The following is a 25,753-nucleotide window of genomic DNA, read 5'->3' on the forward strand; positions in this document are numbered from 1 at the left end:
TGGCTAGGTTGCCTGGTTGAACCCTTTCTGTCTGGACAGCCTCAAGTTCCGTGGCTGCCTCAGTCGTTGGCAGAATCCGTCAATGGGCGTTTCTTAAACCTCTTCCAGCATAGAAGCTGTTTGACGCCCAGTCTTCTCCTACTCTCCCTGTGCGGAAGTTTTCTGCGCAAAGTGGGTGTGGGCAACAGAGTACTTGTGCCCTCTCCGCTGGTCTCCTGCGAAGAGTCCTGGAGCCACCTCTCCGATTCCCCCATCTGCCCCCCTTCTCCACTGGTGTTACGCTGATTTCCTTCCCCAGCGGATGGGCTACCTCTCCCCCTACTGGGACCCTCTCCACCATCGTCCTGGAACCTCCTTTCCGCCTCCAGCTCCGATGGCAGTTCCCTGACACTTAGCTACCTAAGAAATGACTTTGTAATACAGTTGTACGTTGGGAGTCAAACGTAATCCATTCCAGAAGTCCGTTCAACTTCCGACATGTTTGAAAATCAAAGCACGGCTTCCTGCAGCCAGTCGGAAGTCCCCTCGGACATTCGGCTCCCAAAATTAGTTCGCAAACCAGAACAGTCACTTTTGGCATTCAGGAACCAAAACGTTCAGGGACTAAGTTGTTCGAAAACCAAGGTACGACTGTAATGGTAAACTCAAGTGTGAGTTGTTAAATCTTGCATCAGTTTGGGTGCTGCTGCACAAAGTTTTAAAACACATTCTATTTGAGAGTTACCATACTTTTCCATGTATAAGACTAGTTGTTGTTTTTTACTGAAAAATTATGTTTAAAATTGGCAGTCGTCTTATACATGGGTAGTAAAAGGTAAAGGTACAGGACCCCTGGACAGTTAAGTCCAGTCAAAGGTGACTATGGGGTTGCGGCGCTCATCTCGCTTTCAGGTTGAGGGAGCTGGCGTTTGTCCACAGACAGCTTTACGGGTCATGAGGCCAGCAGGACTAAACCGCTTCTGGCACAACAGGACACTGTGTCAGAAACCAGACCGCACAGAAATGCCTTTTACCTTCCTGTCGCAGTGGTACCTATTTATCTACTTGTGCTGGTGTGCTTTCGAACAACTAGGTTGGCAGGAGCTGGAGCAGAGCAATGGGGGACATGGGATTGGTGCTGCGAGCCAGAGATGCTGCACAGCATGTTATTGGTGTCTGCAGCAAGGGGTGGTGTTGATTTATTAATTTTTAGTCCCCCCAAATAGGAGGCGTCTTATACATGGGGGGGGGGCGTGTTATACACGGAAAAGTACCGTATATCATATTTAATTGGCATAATGGTCAGTATGTTTTCACGGAACGGTGTAAATTACAGCCAGTGAATCACACCATATTTCCCAACATTTCCTTGGTCAAAGATTAGGTTTGATCATGATAAGATGAAAGAGGAGACTTTGCGTCATATTTCTTCGTCTTTTCTTCTGGGCCCAATTTCATGGGGGCTTCACAAGTTTATCCACTATGGAGTAGAAGTGGATTTATTTCTCCGTAAGTGTGCAGCTTATGCAACCACCTGTGAATCTACGCCTGCTGCTGTTGTTTTTTAGTGTGCAGCGTCTGTTTCGGAATAAGCCATTAGGTTACAGTGATCACTGTGACATACTGGATCGGCTTGAGAACTATTAATTAATATAACCATACTGCCACCTTGTGGTAATTGGGTAGAATTCAGTCTTTCTAATTGCCGTATTTTCTGCTCTATAAGACTCACTTTTTCCCTCCTGAAAAGTAAGGGGAAATGTGTGTGTGTGTGTTATGGAGTGAATGCAGGCTGCGCAGCTATCCCAGAAGCCAGAACAGCAAGAGGGATTGCTGCTTTCACTGTGCAGCGATCCCTCTTGCTGTTCTGGCTTCTGAGATTCAGAATATTGTTTTTCTTGTTTTCCTCCTCCAAAAACTAGGTGCGTCTTGTGGTCTGGTGCGTCTTATAGAGCGAAAAATACAGTAAGTCATACTGATAAGATTTTAATTCAGATCAATGAGTAAAAGGCAGTGTTTAAAAAAAAAAAAGTTTAGTGTTACTCTCATTTTCCTGCTCATATTAAAGACTGCCCCTCAATGAGGCCAAACATAGATTTGCAAAATGTTTAGGGGTATGCGTACCCCTGCGTCCCTCCAGAAAAAAGCACTGGTTAAAGGTAAAGGACCCCGGAACAGTTAGGTCCAGGTTTCAGTTTTTATAAATAATATAATTCTTTTGCAATATATGTAACAATTTTGGCACATGTGTAATTTTGAATTTTCCTTTCTTTTTCTTCCCCCCTCAAGACCAGTATAAAGGAAGGATTACTTTTGAAGCAAACCAGCTCTTTTCAGCGATGGAAAAAACGTTACTTTAAGCTTCGGGGCCGTACCCTTTACTATGCCAAGGATTCAAAGGTAAAGATTCATTCTGGTAGAAATCAATGTGCCGTCTCTATAATACTAACTGTGTTTGGGTCTCTGTCTCTCTCTTTGCTTATTATGAAAACAGTTTTAGAAGTAGCTCCCCCTACTTTTGTAAAAATTACAGTGGTGCCTCGCAAGACGAAATTAATTCGTTCTGCGAGTTTTTTTGTTCTACGAGTTTTTTCGTCTTGCGAAGCACCACTGCGTATTGACAGTTTCCCGTAGGAATTCATTGGCGGTTTTTAAAAAAAGGCGCAAGACGTTTTCGTCTTGCGAAGCAAGCCCATAGGGAAATTCTTCTTGCGAAGAAAACGAAAAACTCTTTCGTCTTGCGAGTTTTTCGTCTTCCGAGGCATTCGTCTTGCGAGATACCACTGTAGTTGTGTTGCCTGCATAGGTTTATTGTATTTTTCTAGCACATTTAAAAAATGAATTAGTAGTGGGTTTGATTTCTGCTTTCTGGGATGAAAATGTGAGGTCAGGGGCAGGAATGTCTGGTTTGCAGGCCTAGCGAGGACCGTGAGGCCATTTTGGCCAAGCTGTGCTGACTGGATTTACTCTTCATGTCACATATGACACCAGCTCTGGGGCAGGCAATCCCAATTGGGTGATAAGCAGGGCTTGCATAGCTTTTTGCATTTGAAACCCTGTCGGGGTTTTAAAGTACAGCTCAGGACTCTCTGCCAGTACTTCTTGCTGCCCGCAAAGGGGCTGGAAGAATTGGCTTGGGTTCAAGAGCATAGGAGGAAGTATTTGAATCTCAGAATATAATAATAATAATAATAATAATAGTAGTAATAATAATAATAATAATAATAATAATAATAATAATAATAATAATATAATTTATACCTTGCCATCTGGCTGGGTTTCCCGAGCCACTCTGGGTGACTCCCAACAGAATATTGAAGGGAGCCCTGTATAGGTAAGTTTTTAATGTTTAATAGACTATTGTATTTTAATATTCTGTTGGAAGCCACCCAGAGTTGCTGGGGAAACCCAGCCGGAGGGGCGGGGTATAAATAATAAATTATAAACTTCCCTAAACAGGGCCTCCTTCAGTTGTCTTTAAAAAGTACAATAGTTGCTTATTGCCTTGACATCTGGTGGGAGGGCGTTCCACAGGGCGGGTGCCACTACCAAAAAGACCCTCTGCCTGGTTCCCTGTAATCTCACTTCTTGCAACAAGGGAGCCACCAGAAGGCCCTTGGCGCTGGACCTCAGTGTCCGGGCAGAACGATGGGGGTGGAGATGCTCCTTCAGGTATACAGGACTGAGGTTTCCTTTGGAGATCTGGGCAAAACAGAGCATTAGTTTTTCCTGGCCAGAGGGGAAAATACTGTTTTTAGTAGCATTTCCCCCTCTCAAAGGGACTGCCTGTAACTGCCAATCATCTGATTGATGATTAGCAAGGCGCTTTGAAGGTGTACTGTTAGCTCCAGTCAGCTGATTGACACTGAAAACATCTTCAAAGGAGGTTGCCGTAGCTGCTGTCAGTCTCCTGGGTTGTCCCACCTATCTGTCAAAGTTATCTTGTGGGGTGTTAGGGAGATAAGGATGTGGCCCTTATGTGAAAAGAGACAGCTCAGAGTTACATTGATAACATTCAACCTAACTTGATTTCTAAGACTACTGTGGTATAAGAATGGACATTGCCTAAAGGTAAATTTAAATATCCTAGCTATAGAGAAAGCGAGCGATAGGTGGTAAATCAGTGGAGCCACTGATGTTACAGGGACCCAGGCAGAGGGCCTTCTCGGTAGTGGCACCTGCCCTGTGGAACACCCTCCCACCAGATGTCAAAGAGAAAAACAAAGACCAGACTTTTAGAAGATATCTGAAGGCAGCCCTGTTTAGGGAAGCTTTTAATGTTTGACAGACTATTGTATTTTAATATTTTGTTGGAAGTCGCCAAGAGTGGCTGGGGAAACCCAGCCAGATGGGCAGGGTATAAATAATATATGATGATGATGATGATGAAATAGTCAAATCAAATCAGATCAGATATTTATTGTTGCAGTCAGTGTCCAACCCCAAAGCAACAAAGCAAGAAACACATACAACACATTTTCTAAATGTGTATAGTAGAGTCAAGGTGAATAGAATAGAATAGAATGGAAATAGTTAGATTAAAATAAATAAATGAAGTAAAACGAACTTAAAAGATGTGATCCTGTCGCAAACTCCAATGAGGGAAACTACAGAGCATCTCGAATCAGTTTTGGTTGCTCCAGTGCAGTGCTTGGCTACACTGAGAGTAGTAGCAGATACATATTGATATAAAATGGACCTGACTGTCCAGGAAAGTTTACTAGGAAGGGTTCAATGAAGATTGTACGCAACTCACAACGCAAGAAGCAGCACAGGAGGACATGGGTCACCCCATTGGCCTCACTGGCACACATGGAGGAGCGCATGAAAGCGCACCAGGGTGAAGGCCCTGCAATGCTTTTGGACCGAGAGTGTGGAAAGAGAGTTTGCTGGTTTTTTGGGCTGGAGTGTTCGGTCAATCAAAGTATGACTGGAAGTTGAGCCTAGATTGTGTCAGTGTTCAACATCTAGGATATAGTGGTACCTCTACTTAGGGACGCGATCCGTTCCGGGGTGCCGTTTGCACTCCGAAAAGTCCGTAAGTAGAGCACCGCTTTTGGGAGTGTGCAATAGAGCACTCCTGCGCATGCGCAAAGCGCGCAGATCACTCCTGCGTGAAGCGGCAAACCCGGAAGTAAACACTTCTGGGTTTGCTGTGTTCGTAACCTGAAAAAACGCAACATGAAGCAAATGCAACTCAAGGTATGACTGTACATTGTTTGAAAACCACTCTCGACTTCTCATATCCCATAAACTTCTCTTCTGGTACTTTCTGTTCAGTTGTGGGTGAACATATCAGACGACATAGCGATTCTTCAAACAGCTCTTGTTTATTCACAAGCCAGAACAGAACTGGACCGAAGGGTTCAGCCAGCCTGCTTATATAGAGCTCCACTAGGACGCAACAGTAACCACTTTCTGTAACTATCCAATCACTGAACATCACTTTCAATCCCTTATTTGCATATGTGGATCTACAGTATCCCCCTGCTGGCCCAGGTTGAGAACTTCAGTACATAAGACCTTCTTCATGTAGGCTTTCTTCATGGCAGGGTGTACCAGTCTCTTTTTTTGATAGTGAACTGTGCTTAGTTCTCCCAGACATAACATAATGCCACATATCAAGCTGGGGCGAAACTGAGCTTTATTTCACCCAGTTCAAAGCCCCAGTTTGCCACACACCATAATCTTCTGGAGGAGATTTTGAGCGAGACTGCAGGGAAGATCTGCTGCACATGTGTATCAAAAGCGTTGGCTACAACCCTAAACGTCTTAAGTTTAGGAGCATTGACCGATTCCCTGGCTTTTACTTTAAAATAAAACCCTGGAAAGATAACGGGCAAGTAACATTCCGGTGTATGTAGAAATTGAAACGCATCCTCTGTGTTCTTTTCACAGTCTTTAATCTTCGATGAAGTTGACTTGTCCGACGCCAGTGTGGCCGAATCAAGCACAAAAAATGTCAACAACAGCTTTACGGTATGCTTCCAATATTCTTGATGTTCACAGAGCCAGTGTGGTGTAGTGGTTAAGAGCGGTAGTCTCGTAATCTGGGGAACCGGGTTCGATTCCCCGCTCCTCCACATGCAGCTGCTGGGTGACCTTGGGCCAGTCACACTTCTTTGAAGTCTCTCAGTCCCACTCACCTCACAGAGTGTTTGTTGTGGGGGAGGAAGGGAAAGGAGAATGTTAGCCGCTTTGAGACTCCTTAAAGGGAGTGAAAGGCGGGATATCAAATCCAAACTCTTCTTCTTCTTCTTCTTCTTCTTCTTCTAACAAGTTGTAACATGCTTTTGAGTTTTTCGTTTTGCCTTTTTAAAACTTGTGACAGTGGAATTTCTCCGAGTGTTCTTAAGAAGAGTGTGTTTATTGAAACATGTCTTTCATCTGACGAGAGCAGGTAACCTATAAACCATCAATTATTCTATAGCATGGACAAAGAGACACACTTACGGAATTAGGAAGGGGAGGGCGGGAGGGATGATTTTACAGGAGGTACGTACATATTGACACCTGGCCGCTCACAGAACAAACAGTTAGTTAAGCAATGTCCAAGTCATCAGAACAGTTATTTTATTTCCAGCAGAGTGGTTCAGGAACAAGCTATTAGATGTCTCTTGCTCTTTGAGGTCTTGTTTGTTTCTGTGGCTGTCCCACCATGTGACTGGCCTAACACATGGCAAGGCCACGCTCTGGGCAGAAAGAGGGTGGTCTGAAAGCAGAGGGTATTGACATCAGTTCCTTGTTGTGGCCAGATCACTTCCGGTTGAGATTTAAATTTTCAGGGCCTTTCCCCCTCTACAGAGGATGGGGATCTGTTAGGATGTTCCCCCCTGGAGGCTGGTGGAGTTTCCAGATGGCTTTAGGAGATTTTCTGGCTGATATGACTGGTGCCCCTGTAGAAGCCCTGGTCGACTTCTATATTAACAACAACAACAATAATAATTATAATTATACCCCACCCATCTGGCTGGGTTTATTCCGCCAGCTTTCAACAGAACTGTTAAAAACAGAATAAAACTTCAAACATTAAAAGCTTCCTACAGGGTTGCTTTCAGATGTCTTCTAAAAGTCGGGTAGTTGTTTATTTCTTTGACATCTCATGGGAGGGCCTTCCACAGGGCGGGTGCTGCTACTGAGAAGGCCCTCTGTCTGGTTCCCTGTAACCTCACTTCTCACAGTGAGGGAACCACCAGAAGGCCCTCACCGCTGGACCTCAGCGTCCGGGCAGATCGATGGGGGTGGAGATGCCCCTTCAGGTATACTGGACCGAGGCCGTTTAGGGCTTTAAAGGTCAGCACCAACGCTGAATTGGGAGCCAATGTAGGGCTTTCAGGACCTTCTGAAATATTTGAATTGCTTGGACCATTGTCATAATCATTTGTGAACACCTTCTCCTTCTTTGTGGAGCCTGTTTGGCTCCCTGGTATACTCCAGAACTTAAGGTGGGGAAACAAGCTGGGAGACGGCTCAAATGTAAGTGGAGAAAAATGCAAATTGAGGGCTCACCATCGAGTCTACCTTGTGGCAGTGAAGGCAGCAAAGAAGGCATACTCAGCTGCCTCCATTGCAACCTCAGTACGTCGTCTGGCAGAACTCTTCCAGGTAGTTAAGCCTTTTGCAGTCTGGCCCAGAGAAGGTGGGGAAACCATTAGTAGCTCATCCTTGTTTGCAAAGGATTTTGAGGACAGAATCGCTTGCATCCACCCAGCTCTTGACTCGGCTGTTACAGCAGATGAATCTCAAGGGATGTCTAGAGCACAGTCTAGTCCCGTTATATTGGATGAGTTTCAGTTGTTAAGACTCGAGAGGGGACAGCTGGCTGGGCCAGGGAGCTGATTCATGCCTCTTTATGAGAGGCAGTGGTAAAACCACTCCTCAAGAAACACTCCCTGTTAGATGTTACAAGTTTCCAGACTAGCTGGTAAATGCTTAGCTTATTTCAACTTATTTCAGTTCAGTTCCTTAGTTGCATAGATGTTAGAGCTTATTCCCGTATTTTTCACTCCCTAAGACGCCCCTGACCATAAGACGCACCTAGTTTTTAGAGGAGGAAAAGAAGAAAAAAAATATTTTGAACGTAACAGTAGATGTATGGTTTTTGTGGTTCATGCTGTGACCACATACATGTGATCTGATGGTGAATTTGGGGTGACCCAATGCAAAAATCCTGAGGATCCATGTGGATCCGTGCTTTGTAACCACATTTTTGCACCATTGCAGCCCCAGGAAACAGTGGATGTGTGGTTTTTTTGGTGCAGGCTGTAGCCATGGACATGCTATGTGATCTGATGGTGAATTTGGGGTGACCCAATGCAAAAATCCTGAGGATCCATGGGCTTTTACCTCCCCCCTTCCAGGCAGCCTCCTTTATCTCCCTTATCTCCCTCCCGATCGCTTAGCGATCAGCTGCTTCCTTTCAACACTCCCTTCCCTCTTGTTTGCCTTAGTGTCTTTTCCTTAGCTGGAGAAGTTTTTTGCTCCTCCTTTTCTTCTAATTTCTCTCCTCATTGCTTTAGCCTTCCTGTCTCCTCTCCTTCCAAGTTCGCTGTCTTTACCTCCCCCCTCCCAGGCAGCCTCCTTTATTGCTAGCGTCCCTTATCTCCCTCCTTGATCGCTTGCAGATTAGCGGCTTTGTTTCAACACCTACTTCCCCCTTTCAAAAAAAAAGAGCATGATCTGCTTTTCGCCCCTGGGCAATACAGCTCCAGGGACCACACATTTGCTCCATAAGACGGCACAGACATTTCCCCTTACTTTTTAGGAAGAAAAAAGTGTGTCTTATGGAGCGGAAAATACGGTACTTTGGTTCTTAAACAAGGTGGTACTTTCTGTCAGTTTTCCAGCCTTTTGACAATCCCACTCCTGATGTTTTTCCAAATACCACAACAGATCCAGGGGATCACCACGCCCCTCCTAACTGGTTTAGGATTCTTCTCTTTCTAGAAGATCTCTCCCCTCTCGACCTACATGCAACCCAAGTAGTCTGTATCCTCCTCACAGCTTCTACTTCTTCTGCTCAAACCCAGTCCTCCAGTTAACACCTGTCTGAATACACTCCCAAGACACAACGCACTGTCTTCTGATCTGAGCTCAGAAACTCCTTTCTCTAGCTGTAGATCATAGAATCATAGAGTTGGAAGAGACCACAAGGGCCGGCGAGTCCAACCCCCTGCCAAGCAGGAAACACCATCAGAGCACTCCTCACATATGGTTGTCAAGCCTCTGCTTAAAGACCTCCAAAGAAGGAGACTCCACCACACTCCTTGGCAGCAAATTCCACTGTCAAACAGCTCTTACTGTCAGGAAGTTCTTCCTAAGGTTTAGGTGGAATCTTCTTCCTTGTAGTTTGGATCCATTGCTCCGTGTCCGCTTCTCTGGAGCAGCAGAAAACAACCTTTCTCCCTCCTCTAGGTGACATCCTTTTATATATTTGAACATGGCTATCATATCACTCCTTAACTCCTCTTCTCCAGGCTAAACATGCCCAGCTCCCTTAGCCGTTCCTCATAAGGCATCGTTTCCAGGCCTTTGACCATTTTGGTTGCCCTCCTCTGGACACGTTCCAGTTTGTCAGTGTCCTTCTTGAACTGTGGTGCCCAGAACTGGACACAGTACTCCAGGTGAGGTCTGACCAGAGCAGAATACAGTGGCACTATTACTTCCCTTGATCTAGATGCTGTACTCCTATTGATGCAGCCCAGAATAATTGCATTGGCTTTTTTAGCTGCCGCGTCACACTGTTGGCTCATGTCAAGTTTGTGGTCAACCAAGACTCCTAGATCCTTTTCACATGACTCCTAGATATTTTTCTTAGAGTGGACATTGCACATGGATCAGAACCAGCCAGTTGCTCATCTCCCTTTCCTGAGCAAGGTTCAAGAGCAGGTGGTTATGGACCAGATCCAGGCACTTTTGGAGGAAACTGGTTTTCTAGATCCATTTCAATCAGGTTTAAGGCCCGGTTTAGGCCTGGTCATCCTATGATAACCTTTGTTGGGACAGAGACAGGGGAAACATGTCCTTCTTAATTTCCCTCGACCTCTCAGCGGCTTCTGATACCATCACGCATGTATTGCATTGTGGGGAAAAGTCTTTTTAATATGTTGCTAACAATTATTGTGTGGTTAAAAACGGTGATTTTTAAGCCACCTCCAGGTTTTGGAACTTGGAAAAACGGGATTTAGATCATGGGAATCAATCAATAAATTGGGTTCCTGTGTGTGAGTTGTGCTACTCTCTGTACATTTTTGTGGGGTAGATCTGTTTGAAAAGGTCAGGAGGTGGAGAAGAGGTTTTTCAGTTCCAGAGGCAGCTTGTATATATAAAAGGGCTTGTAAGGGTCTCCCTCTTCCTTGTGACTCATGGATTGTGCTGCTTGTGGTTAGCAAGCTTGTTAGAGACCGAAAAGAGCAGTTTGGCGAAGAGAGTCTCGCATGGAAGAAACAAATGGCAGAGACTGCTGGGTAAGTCAGAGAGGAGGAAGCCAGAGGATTTTGTGTGTTGCTATTAGTGGCATTATAAGACAAAATTTTTCGTCATTATGTGGAATATGAACTTTGAAACTTTTGTAGACATTAATTTGTTGTGGTCTAACTTAATAGCCTATCAGAGAGCACGGCAATGGAATGGGAAAATAATAACGACTGAAATCTTCTGAACGCTTGCTGCTTAAAGGTTTATGTTGTTTGGCTTTTTAAGTTAAGGGTACCAATATAAACCACAGTTATTGTCTTCACGCACTGCTTTCCCTATGGTTTATGCACACATATCTTATTTTGATTGCAAAGTAATATAAATGCAGCGTCATACCAAACATTGGGATAGAAAATATGTTAAATATCCTTACAACCTAGGCTTGCTGTTCTCAGAAGGGCGATGTATTTGTAGTATCTGAATTTCCTACTAGAAATAAACAAGAATCTCTCTCTCTCTCTCTCTCTCTCTCATGAATTACACAGGAAAACATTTACAACTGATAACTAATTTTTTGTCTTTGGAATTTATTAAGGTGATCAGTATTTTACAAGATCCTGTGAGATCCTGCTTTTTCTGTGTTCTTTGTTACCTTGTCCTCCTTATAGCAATTTGGAGTCGTCATATTAACTGATCTCTCCCCCCCCCCCCCAGGTAATCACACCATTCAGGAGATTAATATTGTGTGCAGAGAACAGAAAAGAGATGGAGGATTGGATCAGCTCTCTGAAGTCCGTACAGTCCCGGGAACATTATGAGGTAAGAGGAACGCTGCGCATCTTGCGCTTTTTACAACTGAAAAATTGCCAGTTTTTCAAGTTGCAGTAATTGGGTAGAAAAGGTGTATGTCCCTGATGTGGTGTGCAAAATCCATGAAACTGAAATAGAGATTTGGTTGAACCTGATATATCCATGTAGTTCACATTATTTTTGTTTAAAGAGTATTGTTTTGGAAGGTGAGTTTTTCAAACGTGAGGTGGTTTTAGCTGCTGCTGCTGTTGTGATGTCCTGTTGCTGCAAATCTCTCTTAACTTCTCCTTCATTAGGCTGCCCAGTTTAATATGGAACATTTCTCAGGGATGCATAACTGGTACGCCTGTTCCCACGCTCGACCCACCTTCTGCAATGTCTGCAGAGAGAGCCTTTCTGGAGTGACTTCTCATGGCCTGTCCTGTGAAGGTAAAGGCGGCGGTAGCCCCCACCCCCCATTTTGTATTATCACATAATTAAGTGGTGACACGTAGTAGAAGAACGTATATCATATTAAGCTAAGTAAAGGTACCCCTGACCATTAGGTCCAGTCGTGGACAACTCTGGGGTTGCGGCGCTCATCTCACTTTACTGGCCGAGGGAGCCGGCATACAGCTTCCAGGTCATGTGGCCAGCATGACTAAGCCGCTTCTGGCGAACCAGAGCAGCGCACGGAAATGCCGTTTACCTTCCTGCCGGAGCGGTACCTATTTATCTTCTTGCACTTTGGTGTGCTTTCGAACTGCTAGGTTGGCAGGAGCAGGGACCGAGCAACAGGAGCTCACCCCGTCGCGGGGATTCGAACTGCCGGCCTTCCGATCGGCAAGCCCTAGGCTCTGTGGTTTAACCCACAGCGCCACCTGCGTCCCTATCAAGCTAAGTAATAATTTGCTGTTGAGCTTCAGTGAACATCGTAAAATCATTTAGTCTGACCCCCTCCAATGTTTTTTGTCTTTAAAATATAGGGGTTCCTGAAAAGAACCTTTCAGGATTCTTGTTGCCCTTGTTTTCTTCATTGTTAACTTGGTCATGTTGGCCCTCCCTTTGAAATGCCTTCATTTCGGTAATTCATTTCCTAGGAAAATAGCAAGGCAGTTTTGTGTGTCTAGATATTGTATTGTTTAACTCTTGTGTTGGTGATATGGAGCTGAACTTTTAGCCACATCCGTCATGCCACGTTGTCATCTACCAGCAGCAGTGCGTTGCATTTGGTTGTTTGTAGATCGACCCAAATGTGTGAGTTGCTACTCACATGTAGGAATTCTGCACATGAGCAGGAGTTTGGTTTTTGCAAAGTTTGGTTTTTGTGAAGACAGCTGTTTGCAACAAACACTGGGAAATAAGGACGCAAGACACAAGGCTGAGGAAGCTGGGTCAAATTTGTTAATTTAATGGACCAGATCCGCCGTAGAGAACCATGGTGTGAGATATTAACTGATCGTAACCAGCCGTGGACAGCCACCCGATTCCACATACCCCTTTCCTCAGGCCCTCCTGTTTCAGGTGGCTAGAGAGTCCTTTCTGCTTCATCCCCTCCCAGGGCCCCACAACTCTGGTTGATCTAACAGGTTGGCTTCAAAGCTGCCCCCTACATTGCCCTACATAGCCCTGAAGGCAAGTCTCTAGACTGCACTCAGCACACTGAAAGGTGCTCACCAAACCTTAATCACCAGATTTTCCAGAAGGGCCTCTGTCAGGGAACTGCCATCAGTGTCCGAGGGAGAGAGCAAGCTCCGAAGGGATCCCAGAGAGCGTCCCGGGAGTGGGAGGGGCAGCCCATCCTCTGGGGGAGAGAATCAGCGTAGCTCCAGTGGAGAAGAGGGGGAGATGGGGGAATCAGTGAGGCGATCCCATGACTCCTTGCCTGGGACCAGCGGGGAGAGAAGGGGTCCTCCGCTGCCCACGCCCTCCTTGCGCAGAAGGCTTCCGCGCAGGGAAAGTAGGCGGAGACTGGGCGTCAAAGAACTTCTTTGCTGGAAGAAGTTTAAGAAACACCCACTGACGGATTCTGCCAGCGATTGAGACAGTCACGGGCGAGTGGCTGCCCGGACAGGAAAGGTTCACTCAGGCAACCCAGCCAGACGTTGGGACAAGCTTACGCACGAGCAACCCCTAGAACCACTACAGCCTCCTACCCCCTCCTACGTGCCACAAGGGTCCTGCATTTGAGGTAGAAAAAAGAGTTGAACACTGTACGTCCCTGTTTAATAATATATTTTAATAGTAATTTTATTATTTATACCCCACCCATCTGGCTGGTTTCCCCAGCCACTCTGGGTGGCTTACAACACATCTAAAAATATAATGAAAACATCAATCCTCAAAACCTTCCCTAAACAGGATTGCCTTCAGATGTCTCCTAAAAGTCAGATAGTTGTTTATTTCCTTGACATCTGAAGGGAGGGCGTTCCACAGGGAGGGTGCCGCTACCGAGAAGGCCCTCTTGCAATATGAATTTTTATTACCATCCAAAATGAGAGTTTATTTCCTAGTATCTTTAATCTACTTCTGGGGGTGGGTGGGTGTTTAAACCCTGCTGTGCATATTTGTATTCTTAGAAACAAAATAACAGGTTTTGTGTAGTCCTACAAGACAGCTATTACGCTGTCTGACAAGTTAAACTGCAAGTCCCAGGACGTGGATCTTGTCAGATTAGCGCTTTTGCTTTTTTTGGAATCAACCAAGGCATTTGGAGAGAGCAGCTGTTCTTGGAGAACTACCAAAGCAAAGTTTCTGGGATGGTGAGAAGCTTGCAGGCAATATTCTTTAATTATAATAAACGGTAGCTATACTGCTGCAAGGGTTTACAGCCATTATCCCATAAGCCATGGTTTCCTTAGGTGGCTTTCACAAACCACGGTCCATAAGCCTCAGCTTTCCATCTGTGAAGTGGGAACCACTTCCTTACAAACTGGAATAAAGGTTGGGATACATTTTAGGTGCTGACAACATTAAGTAGATGGGCAGCCTGATTCTGTTCAGGAGATTCCTTGCTTCCCATGCAAAGCATGAACTTTCTGTCCTTCTGACTGTCAGTCTCTTCTAGTTACACCCTTTTGCCAGTGCCTATGCATTGCAGCACTGTGGCAGGAGAAGAGACAGGCTTTTCCATATCCTAGGGGGATCCATGGACAGCCTTGTGCCTGTGTGGTGTAGTGGTTAAGAGCGGTAGTCTCGTAATCTGGTGAACCGGGTTCGATTCCCCGCTCCTCCACATGCAGCTGCTGGGTGACCTTGGGCCAGTCACACTTCTCTGAAGTCTCTCAGCCCCACTCACCTCACAGAGTGTTCGTTGTGGGGGAGGAAGGGAAAGGAGATTGTTAGCCGCTTTGAGACTCCTTCGGGTAGTGATAAAGCGGGATATAAAATCCAAACTCCTCCTCCTCCTCCTCCTCCTCTTCTTCTTCTTCTTCTTCTTCTTCTTCTTCTTCTTCTTCTTCTCCTCCTCCTCCTCCTCCTCCTCCTCCTCCTCCTCCTCCTCCACATTAGCCCTTGTGCTGTGAAGCAGGGAATTCCCACAGTGGACTCCTGCAAGCAAGCAAGGCACCACTTTCTCTTCAATGCTTACTGTGGTGTCTAACCACCCATGGGGATGCAGGTGGCGCTGTGGTCTAAACCACTGAGCCTCTTGGGCTTGCCGATCAGAAGGTTGGTGGTTCGAATCCCCATGACGGGGTGAGCTCTGTCCCAGCTCCTGCTAACCTAGCAGTTCAAAAGCATACCAGTGCAAGTAGATAAATAGGTACCACTGCGGCGGGAAGGTAAACAACGTTTCCATGCGCTCTGGCTTCCATCATGGTGTTCCGTTGCAGCGGTTTTGTCATGCTGGCCACATGACCTGGTGTCTGCGGACAAACACCGGCTCCCTCAAGCTGAAAAGCGAGATGAGCGCCGCAACCCCATAGTGGCCTTTGACTGGACTTCACCGTCCAGGGGTCCTTTACCTTTACCTTACCTTTAACCACCTTTCTACGAAGATACCACAGAAGTCTGCTGGTAGTGGACTTGGACTGCCTTGACTGCCTATGTGTATAAACTGATATGAGGCAGGCAGCTTTGCTGTGTCGTTTTATACACCTGCAGAACACTTTTTTTGTTTTGTTTTGATAAGCCTGCCTAGCTGTACAGTTTATATTTGATAGTTTTTAAATTGTTTTGTAGATTTTAGCTCTGCTTTATGTACAGTTTTATTTGCAGACTGCTTAGAGAGCCTTTTGATTAAGTGGTCTATAAATCTAACTAACTAGCTAACTAGCTAACTAACTAACTAACTAACTAACTAACTAAATTACAGGGTGAGTCTCTCAGTAGTTTGGTAGAGTTGGAAAAAGTGTGAGATGAACACTCTTCCAGCGCACTGCTGGAAAGGATTCGAACTAAACAGTTACCTTTTGAACAATTTACATTTTTAACATTACTTGTTTGTGTAATGAAGTGATCTGCGTTTAAGCTTCTGAAAGACGATGTGAATCATTCAAAGATTATGTGTGTCTTTTCATCCAGTGTGCAAGTTTAAGGCTCATAAGAGATGTGCAGTCAGAGCAATAAACAGTTGCAAATGGACTACTTTGACTTCAGTTGGAAAAGATATTATTGAGGATGAAGATGGTGTAAGTATTTCTCAAAAATGCAGGCGGCACTCTGCACATGCTTTGGTTTTATATAGAAAAATGAAACATTTGCTAATAGGTAGGATGATGCTAATTTTAAGTGATTGTGGATCCTGTCTACATTAGGGGGGGGGGGGAAATATTTTTAGCACATTTAATCCTGCTGGAGTGAAGCCTTATTACACAAAGCAACTCATAACACCCAAAGTAATCTCACCTGTGGTCCACTAGAGGAAAGCCAGCCCCTTGCTTTGGGTATTACGATATAGCTGCTGCCTCTGGGGTTCTGTTGTGTGTTGAGGTCCCCAGAGCCACCCAAATAACTCTTTAAAATATATATATATATTTATTGAACTTTTAAGATTTACATAGAAAAGAGAAAAAAAAGGAAAAGAGAGAAAAGAGAGGAGGTAAGAAAAAAAGAAGAAAGATACAAAGATACAAAATTACATAATAAAGAACAAAAACAAAATCACAATACATCAAATACATCAAAGCACAAAAAACACCAACCCAATTAAAAACAAAAAAAAGAAAAAAGAAGGAAAACTCCTCCTTAACCTTATCTTTCATTGACTTATTTCCTCGACCTCCTCACACCTCCCATTTTTGTATTCCAGTTAATAATTAAATCAGCAAATCATTTCCGTCTTTCACTGCTTTCTATTGTTTAGTTGTCTTAATTTATTTTAACCTTATCTTACCATCAAAATCTTAAAATTGATCTATACTTAAATCCTTATCATATTTCTACTAAAGTCGTATAATTTCATTCCACCATTTCCCAACATTACTTAATTATGCTATATTTCTCTGAATAAAATTTTCCCAATATTCTTCCACCGTCTCTTCTCCCTGGTGCCACCCCAATAACTCACACATCACACCAATATTTTTGTTTAAGGTTTTTGGCATAATTTTGGCCACAACTTTATTAAAATACAAACGTGTGAGTGGTTGCTTAGGCATTGGTTGTGACTAGCTGCCCCCACTGTGGGGGACAGTCTGACATTCTGCACGCCTGCGAAAGTCAGAAAAGGGGAATACACTTGGGGGTAGCGACGGAGCAGGGAACCTGCCCTCAGCCCTCCCCAAATGCAACCAGGGGCTCTTGCGTGGCCCTAGCCCCTTGACAGGATTCAGATAAAAGCAATAGTGAGCCCCTGTATTTCTTTAACGGAATCCCTTGCAGCAGCAGCATTAGAGGGGCAGGCACAGCCAGTCCATGCCCCTCAACCAACCAAACCATAAACCAATGCCTAACCGCAACCTTACAACCTTACCTTGTGATGATTTGCTAAGCAGTAGGCAAAAACCAAATGGCCCCAGCCATTACTGGCACAAAAATGGAAACAACAGGAAATACCGACAATAGAAGATTGGAGGTCTAAGTTGCTAGACTATGCTGAATTAGATAAGATGACTGGAAGAATCAGATACCTAAGAGACCAAAAGTTTACAGAAAACTGGGGGAAATTTGTTAAATATCTGGAGAATATAAGTGATGGTCAAATAATGCTAGAAGGTTTTAAAAGAGCACTGTGAATACGCGAGAGACATTGTTAAAAGCAATGAGAGGGGAAAAAGATATAATTAATGACAATGGTAAAAAAGGAAATGCGGAAACTAATAGTGACTACGAAAGATTTACGGAAAAGCTGAAGGAAGTCCAAAATCAAAGACTTGGAAATTGAAATGTGAAATGTGAAAATAATGTATGTTTTGTTTTGTTGTAAATTAATAAAAAATTATTTAAAAAAAACAAAAACAAATGGCCCCAGCCAATCAGCCAGATGGACAAAATTCCTACCGGGCCCCTGCCCCAAGAGCAGACGACCCCATGACAGGCATAGCAAGGTCAAAGCGACGAACCCTAATTCTAGGGGGGGGGGGGGAACGGGCAATCCGATGCACGGGCGAAAAGAGGAAGCCCCGTGCAAGGAGTTTTAGCATTTCTGGCTGTCAATCAACAAATGGCAACATTAACTGCTTCCCAACGACAAGGGAAGCCCCAATCGCATCAGTGGCCAACGGTCAATTAGCCCGCCCCACAACTTTGGAGTGTCCTGGCGGCCCCCACCTCCATGAAGGAGAACACGCTTTGCTCTCCTCACTTCCCAACACAGTGGGCTGCTTGCCAAGGGGGATTGGGGAAGCAAGGGGTGCTGCGCCAAGGTCCCTGCACCTCAGCGCTTCCTGCAGCAACCTGTTCTGCTGGCGTGCTTGACACAAGTTAAGCTACACTGGCAGCGAAGTGTAGTTGAGGGCAGTGTAGTTGATAATGGCAGTTGTCCAAAAGGGTTGACACAGCTGTGCCAAATTCTCCCTTCCCAGCAACAACACCCTGACCCTAGAAAGCCAGTTCTGAAACTCGGGGTGTGTGTGTGTGTCCCCTGTGAAACAGGGATTTCATTAGGCGACTGGAAGGTCGAACCTTCTGCACCACGGCATATACGTACTCAGAACCTCAGGGGTTGTATCCAGCATTAAGTCTTCTTCAGAGTAAACCCATTGAAAAGAATGGCTAACTTAGATCCATTAATTTCTGTGACTATTTTCAGTGCAACTTAGTTTGATATGACCGTAATAGTTTTCAAAATGGGTTGTGTGGGTGCAGTGGCGTAGTGTGGGGGGTGCAGGGGGGCCGGCCGCACTGGGCGGAACATCTGGGGCGCGCGCGCTCGCACTCGCAGCTCTCTGCCCCTACCTGGCTCACTCACTCTCTCTCACTGCAGTGCTGGCTGTGCGAATCCGATCCAAGCCGCCACTGTGGAGGGGAGGGTGCCAGGCGTGCGGTGCGGTGCGGAGAGAGAGCGAGGGACTATCTGGGGGAGGGACAGTGCAGCGGGGGGGGGCGCAAATTACTTGCCTTGCCCCGGGTTAGGGGGCGCAAATTACTTGCCTTGCCCCGGGTGCTGACAACCCACGCTACGCCACTGTGTGGATGGGGAAGCAGTGAATATGGTACAGTCAAACCTCAGTTCCTGAAAGCCTTCATTTTGGAACGTTTTGACTCCCAAACGCCGAAAACCCGGAAGTAAGTGTTCCGGTTTTCAAACATTTTTCGGAAGCCGAACGCGGCTTCTGCTTGAGTACAGGAAGCTGCTCAGAAGCCATGCCTTGGTTGTCGAACATTTTGAAAGTCAAACGGGCTTCTGGAATGGATTACATTCAGCAACCAAGGTTTGACTGCAGTGAATTTGGAAGAAAAGTGACATGCTTATTTCCCTGTCTCCGTTGCCCCCATTTTGACCTTTGAAACACTCCGCTGCAGGTAGCTATGCCTCACCAGTGGTTAGAAGGAAATCTTCCTGTCAGTGCCAAATGTGCAGTTTGTGACAAGACCTGTGGCAGCGTCCTGCGGCTGCAAGATTGGAAGTGCCTTTGGTGTAAAACGATGGTGAGTTCGGATTGCACAAGTCTCTATCCCTCAAAACAGTCTCCTAGAAGGTTCTCATAATTTTTGGTTTGCGTTGGTCTGTTTCGAGAGACAATGGAGTTCGCCTCCGGAGGGTGAAGCCAAATCACTGCGTTCTCAGTATCGAAGGGGCTTCCCCTGGGCACAAGCCTGTGCAGTGTGTCTGGAGACCCTTGCTGATGGGGTCCAAAGGAAACCAGAGCAAGACATTTGACACCATCTTGGCTGCTGGAAGGAGGCGTACAAGGCGCCATCCAACCCTAGGGATTCCTGACTCATATTGGCAAATAAATTTTAGTAGCAAAAACGAAACCCTGAATATTTTTAAAATATCAGAATAAGATGTTATTGAGAAACTGTGCATCAGACTGCGCAATTTGTGACACAGAAAGGTCAACATATTCCATTAGCCATTTGTTTTTTCTTTGTAGTTTCTGTGCAGTCCTGTGATTTTGATTTATTCTTTTGACCTCACTTTTCTGCCCATGGATAGATAAAGCAGTAGACGTGTTTAATGAAAGATGTTATAAATACGAACCGTCATCATATAAGCAGCATATAAAACCCTTAAAGCCAAAAATGTTCCCTGGGAAGGCTCTACAGCAGTATTCCCCAACTTGGTGCCCTCCAGGGATCAATAATAATAATAATAATAATAATAATAAATTTTATTTATACCCCGCCCTCCCCAGCCAAAGCTGGGCTCAGGGCGGCTAACAACAATCAAAATAATCCAACATTCTAAAAACCTTTCATTATAAAAATTAATTAAAATCAAATTGATGGCAACCATTAAGCAAGATTCTGTGCAGATTGCCAGAGGAGGGAGTCAGGCTGTGCCCTGGCCAAAGGCTTGGTGGAACAGCTCTGTCTTACAGGCCCTGTGGAAAGATGTCAGGTCCCGCAGGGCCTTAGTCTCTTGTGACAGAGCGTTCCACCAGATTGGAGCCACAGCCGAGAAAGCCCTGGCTCTAGTTGAGGCCAGCTTAACCTCTCTGATGCCTGGGATCTTCAGGATATTTTTATTTGCAGACCGTAAGTTCTTCTGTGGGACATACCAGGAGAGGCGGTCCCGTAGGTACGAGGTTCAAGTTGGGAAAGACTGCTTTAGGCATTTTACTAAGGAACTTGTCCTGCCGTCACTCATCTGCTTCCAGAGAAGAGTCTTCGCTATCTGAATGTGCGTAGAGCATTGGGGCGGCTTTTGGCTCAGTTCTCTTCTGACTACAGTGGAAGCCACAGTCCTGCAAAGTTTCAATTTTTTCCACTGCATCCATTTTATCAATACCCAACCATCTCCCTAGGATCTGAGGAAGCGAGTAAGAGCCAGCATCCTCCGTGTAGCCATGCTGCTTCAGCCGAAACCTCCAGATAACTTACCCGAGCAGCTTCATGGAGATGTTAAGAAACATGTCACGCGGGGATAGAGTTCTGTGGAACCCCCTGGGCCAATACACCACCTCCTTTTGTGTATGCACAGGGATTAGGTGGTGGAACACTCACGCTTTGCATTCCTTCCTAAAATTGACTTTAGAAAGTCCTTATGGTACTTCTTGCCTTCTTCCCGGAACATAAAAACTGTAGGAATGGCTCAGCATACCACAGGCATTCATAGAGCCCCCCCTTCTCTTTGGATAATAATAATAATAATAATAATAATAATAATAATAATAATAATAATTAATAATAATTTATTTATACCCCCGCCCATCTGGCTGGGTTTCCCCAGCCACTCTGGGCGGCTTCCATCCGAATATTAAAAACAATTCAGGAAAGATACTAGTCTCTTGCTCGATGCAGAGCCAAAGAAAGAACACCATGGGTTTCCATGGAGGGTCTCACTTTGATGCCAACTTTCACTCTTTTCTATGAATTTAGCCAAGCAGGGAGAGTGAAAAGGGTCATTCCCTGGCACCTCCAATTAGGGTGGGAAAGACTCATGGAAAGCCACTTACAATATAGGTAGACAGTCCTGAACCAGATGAACCCAATGGTCTGAATAGGAAGAAGAAGAAGAAGAAGAAGAAGAAGAAGAAGAAGAAGAAGAAGAGGAAGAGGAAGAAGAGGAAGAAGAAGAAGAAGAGGAAGAACAGGAAGAAGAAGAAGAAGAGCAGGAAGAGGAAGAAGAAGAAGAGGAAGAAGAGGAAGAAGAAGAAAAAGAAGAAGAGGAAGAAGAAGAAGAAGAGGAGGAAGAAGAGGAGGAAGAAGAGGAGGAAGAAGAGGAAGAAGCAGAAGAAGAATTTATTGTTTACAATATTTTTCGCTCTACAAGATGCACCAGACCACAAGATGCACCTAGTTTTGGGGGGAGGAAAACAAGAAAAAAAATATTCTGAATCTCAGAAGCCAGAACAGCAAGAGGGATCACTGTGCAGTGAAAGCAGCAATCCCTCTTGCTGTTCTGGCTTCTGGGATAGCTGCGCAGCCTGCATTCGCTCCATAAGACGCACACACATTTCCCCTTACTTTTCAGGAGGGAAAAAGTGAGCCTTATAGAGCAAAAAATACGGTATATGTAAGCTGCCCAGCCACTCTGGGCAGCTTCCACCAAATCAAAACATTAAACCCAGTAAAACATCAAACATTAAAAACTTTCTTATTTCACCTGTATTATTTGATATTTTACAACCTGCCCTTTTCTGCCAGGTATTTCTTGCTTTTAAAACGCATGTGCTATTTGTAGTCTCTCTTCCAGGCCGGCATGTAAGTGACAGCGCTCTTCTCAAGGGCTCCCTAATTAGACCTCTGAAATGTTCCCAGAGGGTCTTATGTGCAGGGCAGAACCCATCTGTGATGCTGCACAGACGGCCACTCCAGACCAGCGGTGACTAGTTAGCAATCTGTTTTTGCACTGAGTATTCATGACGCTCCGACTGGACTGCTATATATACATGGAAGGTGTAATGGTTCTAGGGGTTGCTCGTGCGTAAGTTGCCGTTACTCCTGGCTAGGTTGCCTGGTTGAACCCTTTCTGTCTGGACAGCCTCAAGTTCCGTGGCTGCCTCAGTCGCTGGCAGAATCCGTCAGTGGGCGTTTCTTGAACCTCTTCCAGCATAGAAGCTGTTTGACGCCCAGTCTCCTCCTACTTTGCCTGCGCGGAAGTCTTCTGCGCAAAGTGGGTGTGGGCAGTGGAGTACTCGTGCCCTCTCCGCTGGTCTCCTGCGAAGAGTCCTGGAGCCACCTCTCCGATTCCCCCATCTGCCCCCCTTCTCCACTGGTGTTACGCTGATTTCCTTCCCCAGCGGATGGGCTACCTCTCTCCCTACTGGGACCCTCTCCGCCATCCCTCTGGAGCCTCCTCTCTGCCTCCAGCTCCAATGGCAGTTCCCTGACAGAAGGCTTGATGGGCCAGAAATTATCCAGGCCTGGTGTGGCTTTGTCACTTGGGAATAGAGCACACCTTTATTTTTATATCTTTCCTTGAAAAACGAGTGTTTCTGTTACATAACATTAAGGCTGCGTGTACTATATTGACGGACCATTGCTTGTTCATTTTTCCCCCTCCAGGTGCACACGGCATGCAGAGATTTGTTTCCTCGCAAGTGTCCACTTGGCCAGTGCAAAGTATCCATTATTCCACCTACAGCACTGAACAGCATAGACTCCGATGGTATGCAGGTCCTTTAATATATTTCTTTGTGACACGCTTTGCAAATAAGATTGAGTGTAAAGACTTCGCACAAGGCAGTTGTGCTGATTGGGACCGGAGAGAGGATGCTGCTGCCTATTGCAATTTTATAAAGTCTACGAATAGGTCCAAGGACTCTTCTCCTTGTGTTAGCTCAGCACAAGTACAGAATATTAAAATGATGCTGAGGTTCTCCGTCAACAGACATGCATACAGCTTTGCTTTCTCACCCAACCACCATGGAATGCCCTGGCAAAACTATGAATGTTAGAAGAATACTGGAATGAAGTTATATGGTTTTAGCAGAAGTGTTATTAAGCATTATATAAAAATTGATTGTTGATGGGTTAAGGTGGAAAATTTAAAGTTAAACTGTGTTAAGATAAATTATAGGATAAAAATTGAGAAAGAGGGAAAGGATTTGCTGAACCAGCTAATTCGAACTAGAATACAAAAAAGGGAGGCGTGAGGAAGTCGAGGAAACAAGCAAATGAAAGATAAAGATATGAAATTTGGATGTGTTTTTAAATGTTTTTGTTTTTTCTTGTTGTTTGGTTGTTCTGTTTTTTCTTTCTATTTTTGATGTATTGTTTGTTAAATTTTTCTACTGTTTTTTCTCTTCTGTTTAATCCATTTTCTTTCTGTAACTATTAAATACCTAATAAATATTATTATATAAAAAAAAGGAATGCCCTGGCAAAACTGGGCAGTTCTTGAGATCTCTTTCCAATTATGCACTCAGGTCCATTATTATTATTATTATTATTATTATTATTATTATTAATTTGTACCCCGCCCATCTGGCTGGGTTTCCCCAGCCACTCTGGGCGACTTCCAACAAAGATTTAAAAATACATTAAAATGTCACACATTAAAAACTTCCCTAAACAGGGCTGCCTTCAGATGTCTTCTAAATGTCAGGTAGTTGTTTATCTCTTTGACCTCTGATGGGAGGGCGTTCCACAGGGTGGGCGCCACTACCGAGAAGGCCCTCTGCCTGGTTCCCTGTAGCTTTACTTCTCGCAGTGAAGGAACCGCCAGAAGGCCCTCGGCGCTGGACCTCAGTGTCTGGGCAGAACGATGGGGGTGGAGACTCTCCTTCAGGTATACTGGGCAGAGGCTGTTTAGAGCTTTAAAGGTCAGCACCAACGCCTTGAATTGTGCTCGGAAACGTACTAGGAACCAATGTAGGTCTTTCAGGACCGGTGTTTATGGTCTCGGCAGCCGCTCCCAGTCACCAGTCTAGCTGCCGCATTCTGGTCCATAGACAGAAAGGGAAAAGAAGAGAAAAAGGACAGTGAGTTGGATCCAGTGATCCAACTGGCATGTTTCTACTCACAGAAAGGGCATTCCATGCTAAGGAAGCGGGAGGATTATTGCTGGTTTCCTCTGCCCACCCCCTTCTGCTCCAGAGAGCAGCTTGGGAACACCAAAAGATACAGACTTAAGAATAAGATGCTAACTATCTAGCCAGGACCATGAGGTGGGGCAATTGCCTCAGGTGGCAGATCTGCTCACCACCTGCCCACAGAGCCCCCCACTGCTGCCACTGCCAGCTGCCTCTTTTTACTCCCTGTGACCATAATAAATCAATTCATTCATTTATTCAGTCCCTGGGCTGCCTCACGAGGTGTGCATTTGTAATACTTATTGACACGAAGGGTAATCATGGCTCGTGTTCTTTTATTTAGGAGGAGTTTTAAGCTGAGAAAAACTGGCGGGCTTTCAGTTCAAGCAACAAATCTAAATATTTGCTAAAATTTCCAAACCTCCCGTTCATAGAGTGGGGAAGTGATTTTTCAAGGAGTCTGCCTGTTTCATTTTCATTCCCTCAGTCTGTTCTGGAGGACTGGAGGTTGAAGGGTATAAGAAGATGGCACAGGGGGAAAGAGGAATCTGTGGAAATCATTTCTCTTCCTCTCTATTTAGTGGGCACATCATTCTGCAATCGGAAGAGCCTACTCTGAGTCCAAGCCATCCTTTCTTAACCACTTACAAACTCAACGCTTGTTGTTGTTATTTAGTCGTTTAGTCGTGTCGGACTCTTCGTGACCCCATGGACCAGAGCATGCCAGGCGCTCCTGTCTTCCATTGCCTCCCACAGTTTAGTCAAACTCATGTTGGTAGCTTCGAGAACACTGTCCAACCATCTCGTCCTCTGTCGTCCCCTTCTCTTTGTGCCCTCCATCTTTCCCAACATCAGGGTCTTTTCCAGGGAGTCTTCTCTTCTCATGAGGTGGCCAAAGGCTTGGAGCCTCAGCTTCAGGATCTGTCCTTCCAGTGAGCACTCAGGGCTGATTTCCTTCAGAATGGATAGGTTTGATCTTCTTGCAGTCCATGGGACTCTCAAGAGTCTCCTCCAGCACCAGAATTCAAAAGCATCAATTATTCGGCGATCAGCCTTCTTTATGGTCCAGCTCTCATTTCCATACATCACTACTGGGAAAACCATAGCTTTAATTGTACGGACCTTTGTTGGCAAGGTGATGTCTCTGCTTTTTAAGATGCTGTCTAGGTTTGTCATTGCTTTTCTCCCAAGAAGCAGGCATCTTTTAATTTCATGACTGCTGTCACCATCTGCAGTGATCATGAAGCCCAAGAAAGTAAAATCTCTCACTGCCTCCATTTCTTCCCCTTCTATTTGCCAGGAGGTGATGGGACCAGTGGCCATGAGCTTCGTTTTTTTGATGTTGAGCTTCAAACCATATTTTGCGCTCAATGCTACAGTACAATAAAAGCAACACAACCCTGCCCACAGACATATAGTCTAAGCGACCTCCAAGTTTACTTGGGAATAAACACAATAGCATTTAATTCTGAGTAGACTGTGCTTTTAGTGGATTAGCTGAATCTTGAAGAATAAGTGGGGTATGGCTGTCATTGGACTTTGTG

General features: G+C 45.1%; 1 protein-coding gene across 5 annotated transcripts in view; it reads left to right on the forward strand.

Moving 5' to 3' along the window:
• The window catches only part of DGKH (diacylglycerol kinase eta), a 112,811-nt gene that overhangs the window by 42,332 nt on the left and 44,726 nt on the right, over positions 1–25,753 (forward strand). For all 5 annotated transcript variants that reach the window (XR_014513126.1, XM_083448569.1, XM_083448571.1 and 2 more), the window contains exons 2-8: positions 2,269–2,379; positions 5,878–5,958; positions 11,110–11,214; positions 11,502–11,634; positions 15,709–15,815; positions 19,090–19,215; positions 22,741–22,843. Coding sequence is in view for 4 of the 5 variants with exons in the window: in XM_083448569.1 (XP_083304695.1) it covers positions 2,269–2,379; positions 5,878–5,958; positions 11,110–11,214; positions 11,502–11,634; positions 15,709–15,815; positions 19,090–19,215; positions 22,741–22,843 (766 nt within the window). In the remaining variant the exon portion in view is untranslated. The remainder of the gene's footprint in view (positions 1–2,268; positions 2,380–5,877; positions 5,959–11,109; positions 11,215–11,501; positions 11,635–15,708; positions 15,816–19,089; positions 19,216–22,740; positions 22,844–25,753) is intronic.

The sequence above is a fragment of the Podarcis tiliguerta genome (genome assembly GCF_965153285.1).
Source record: "Podarcis tiliguerta genome assembly, chromosome: 7".
NCBI lineage: Eukaryota > Metazoa > Chordata > Lepidosauria > Squamata > Lacertidae > Podarcis > Podarcis tiliguerta.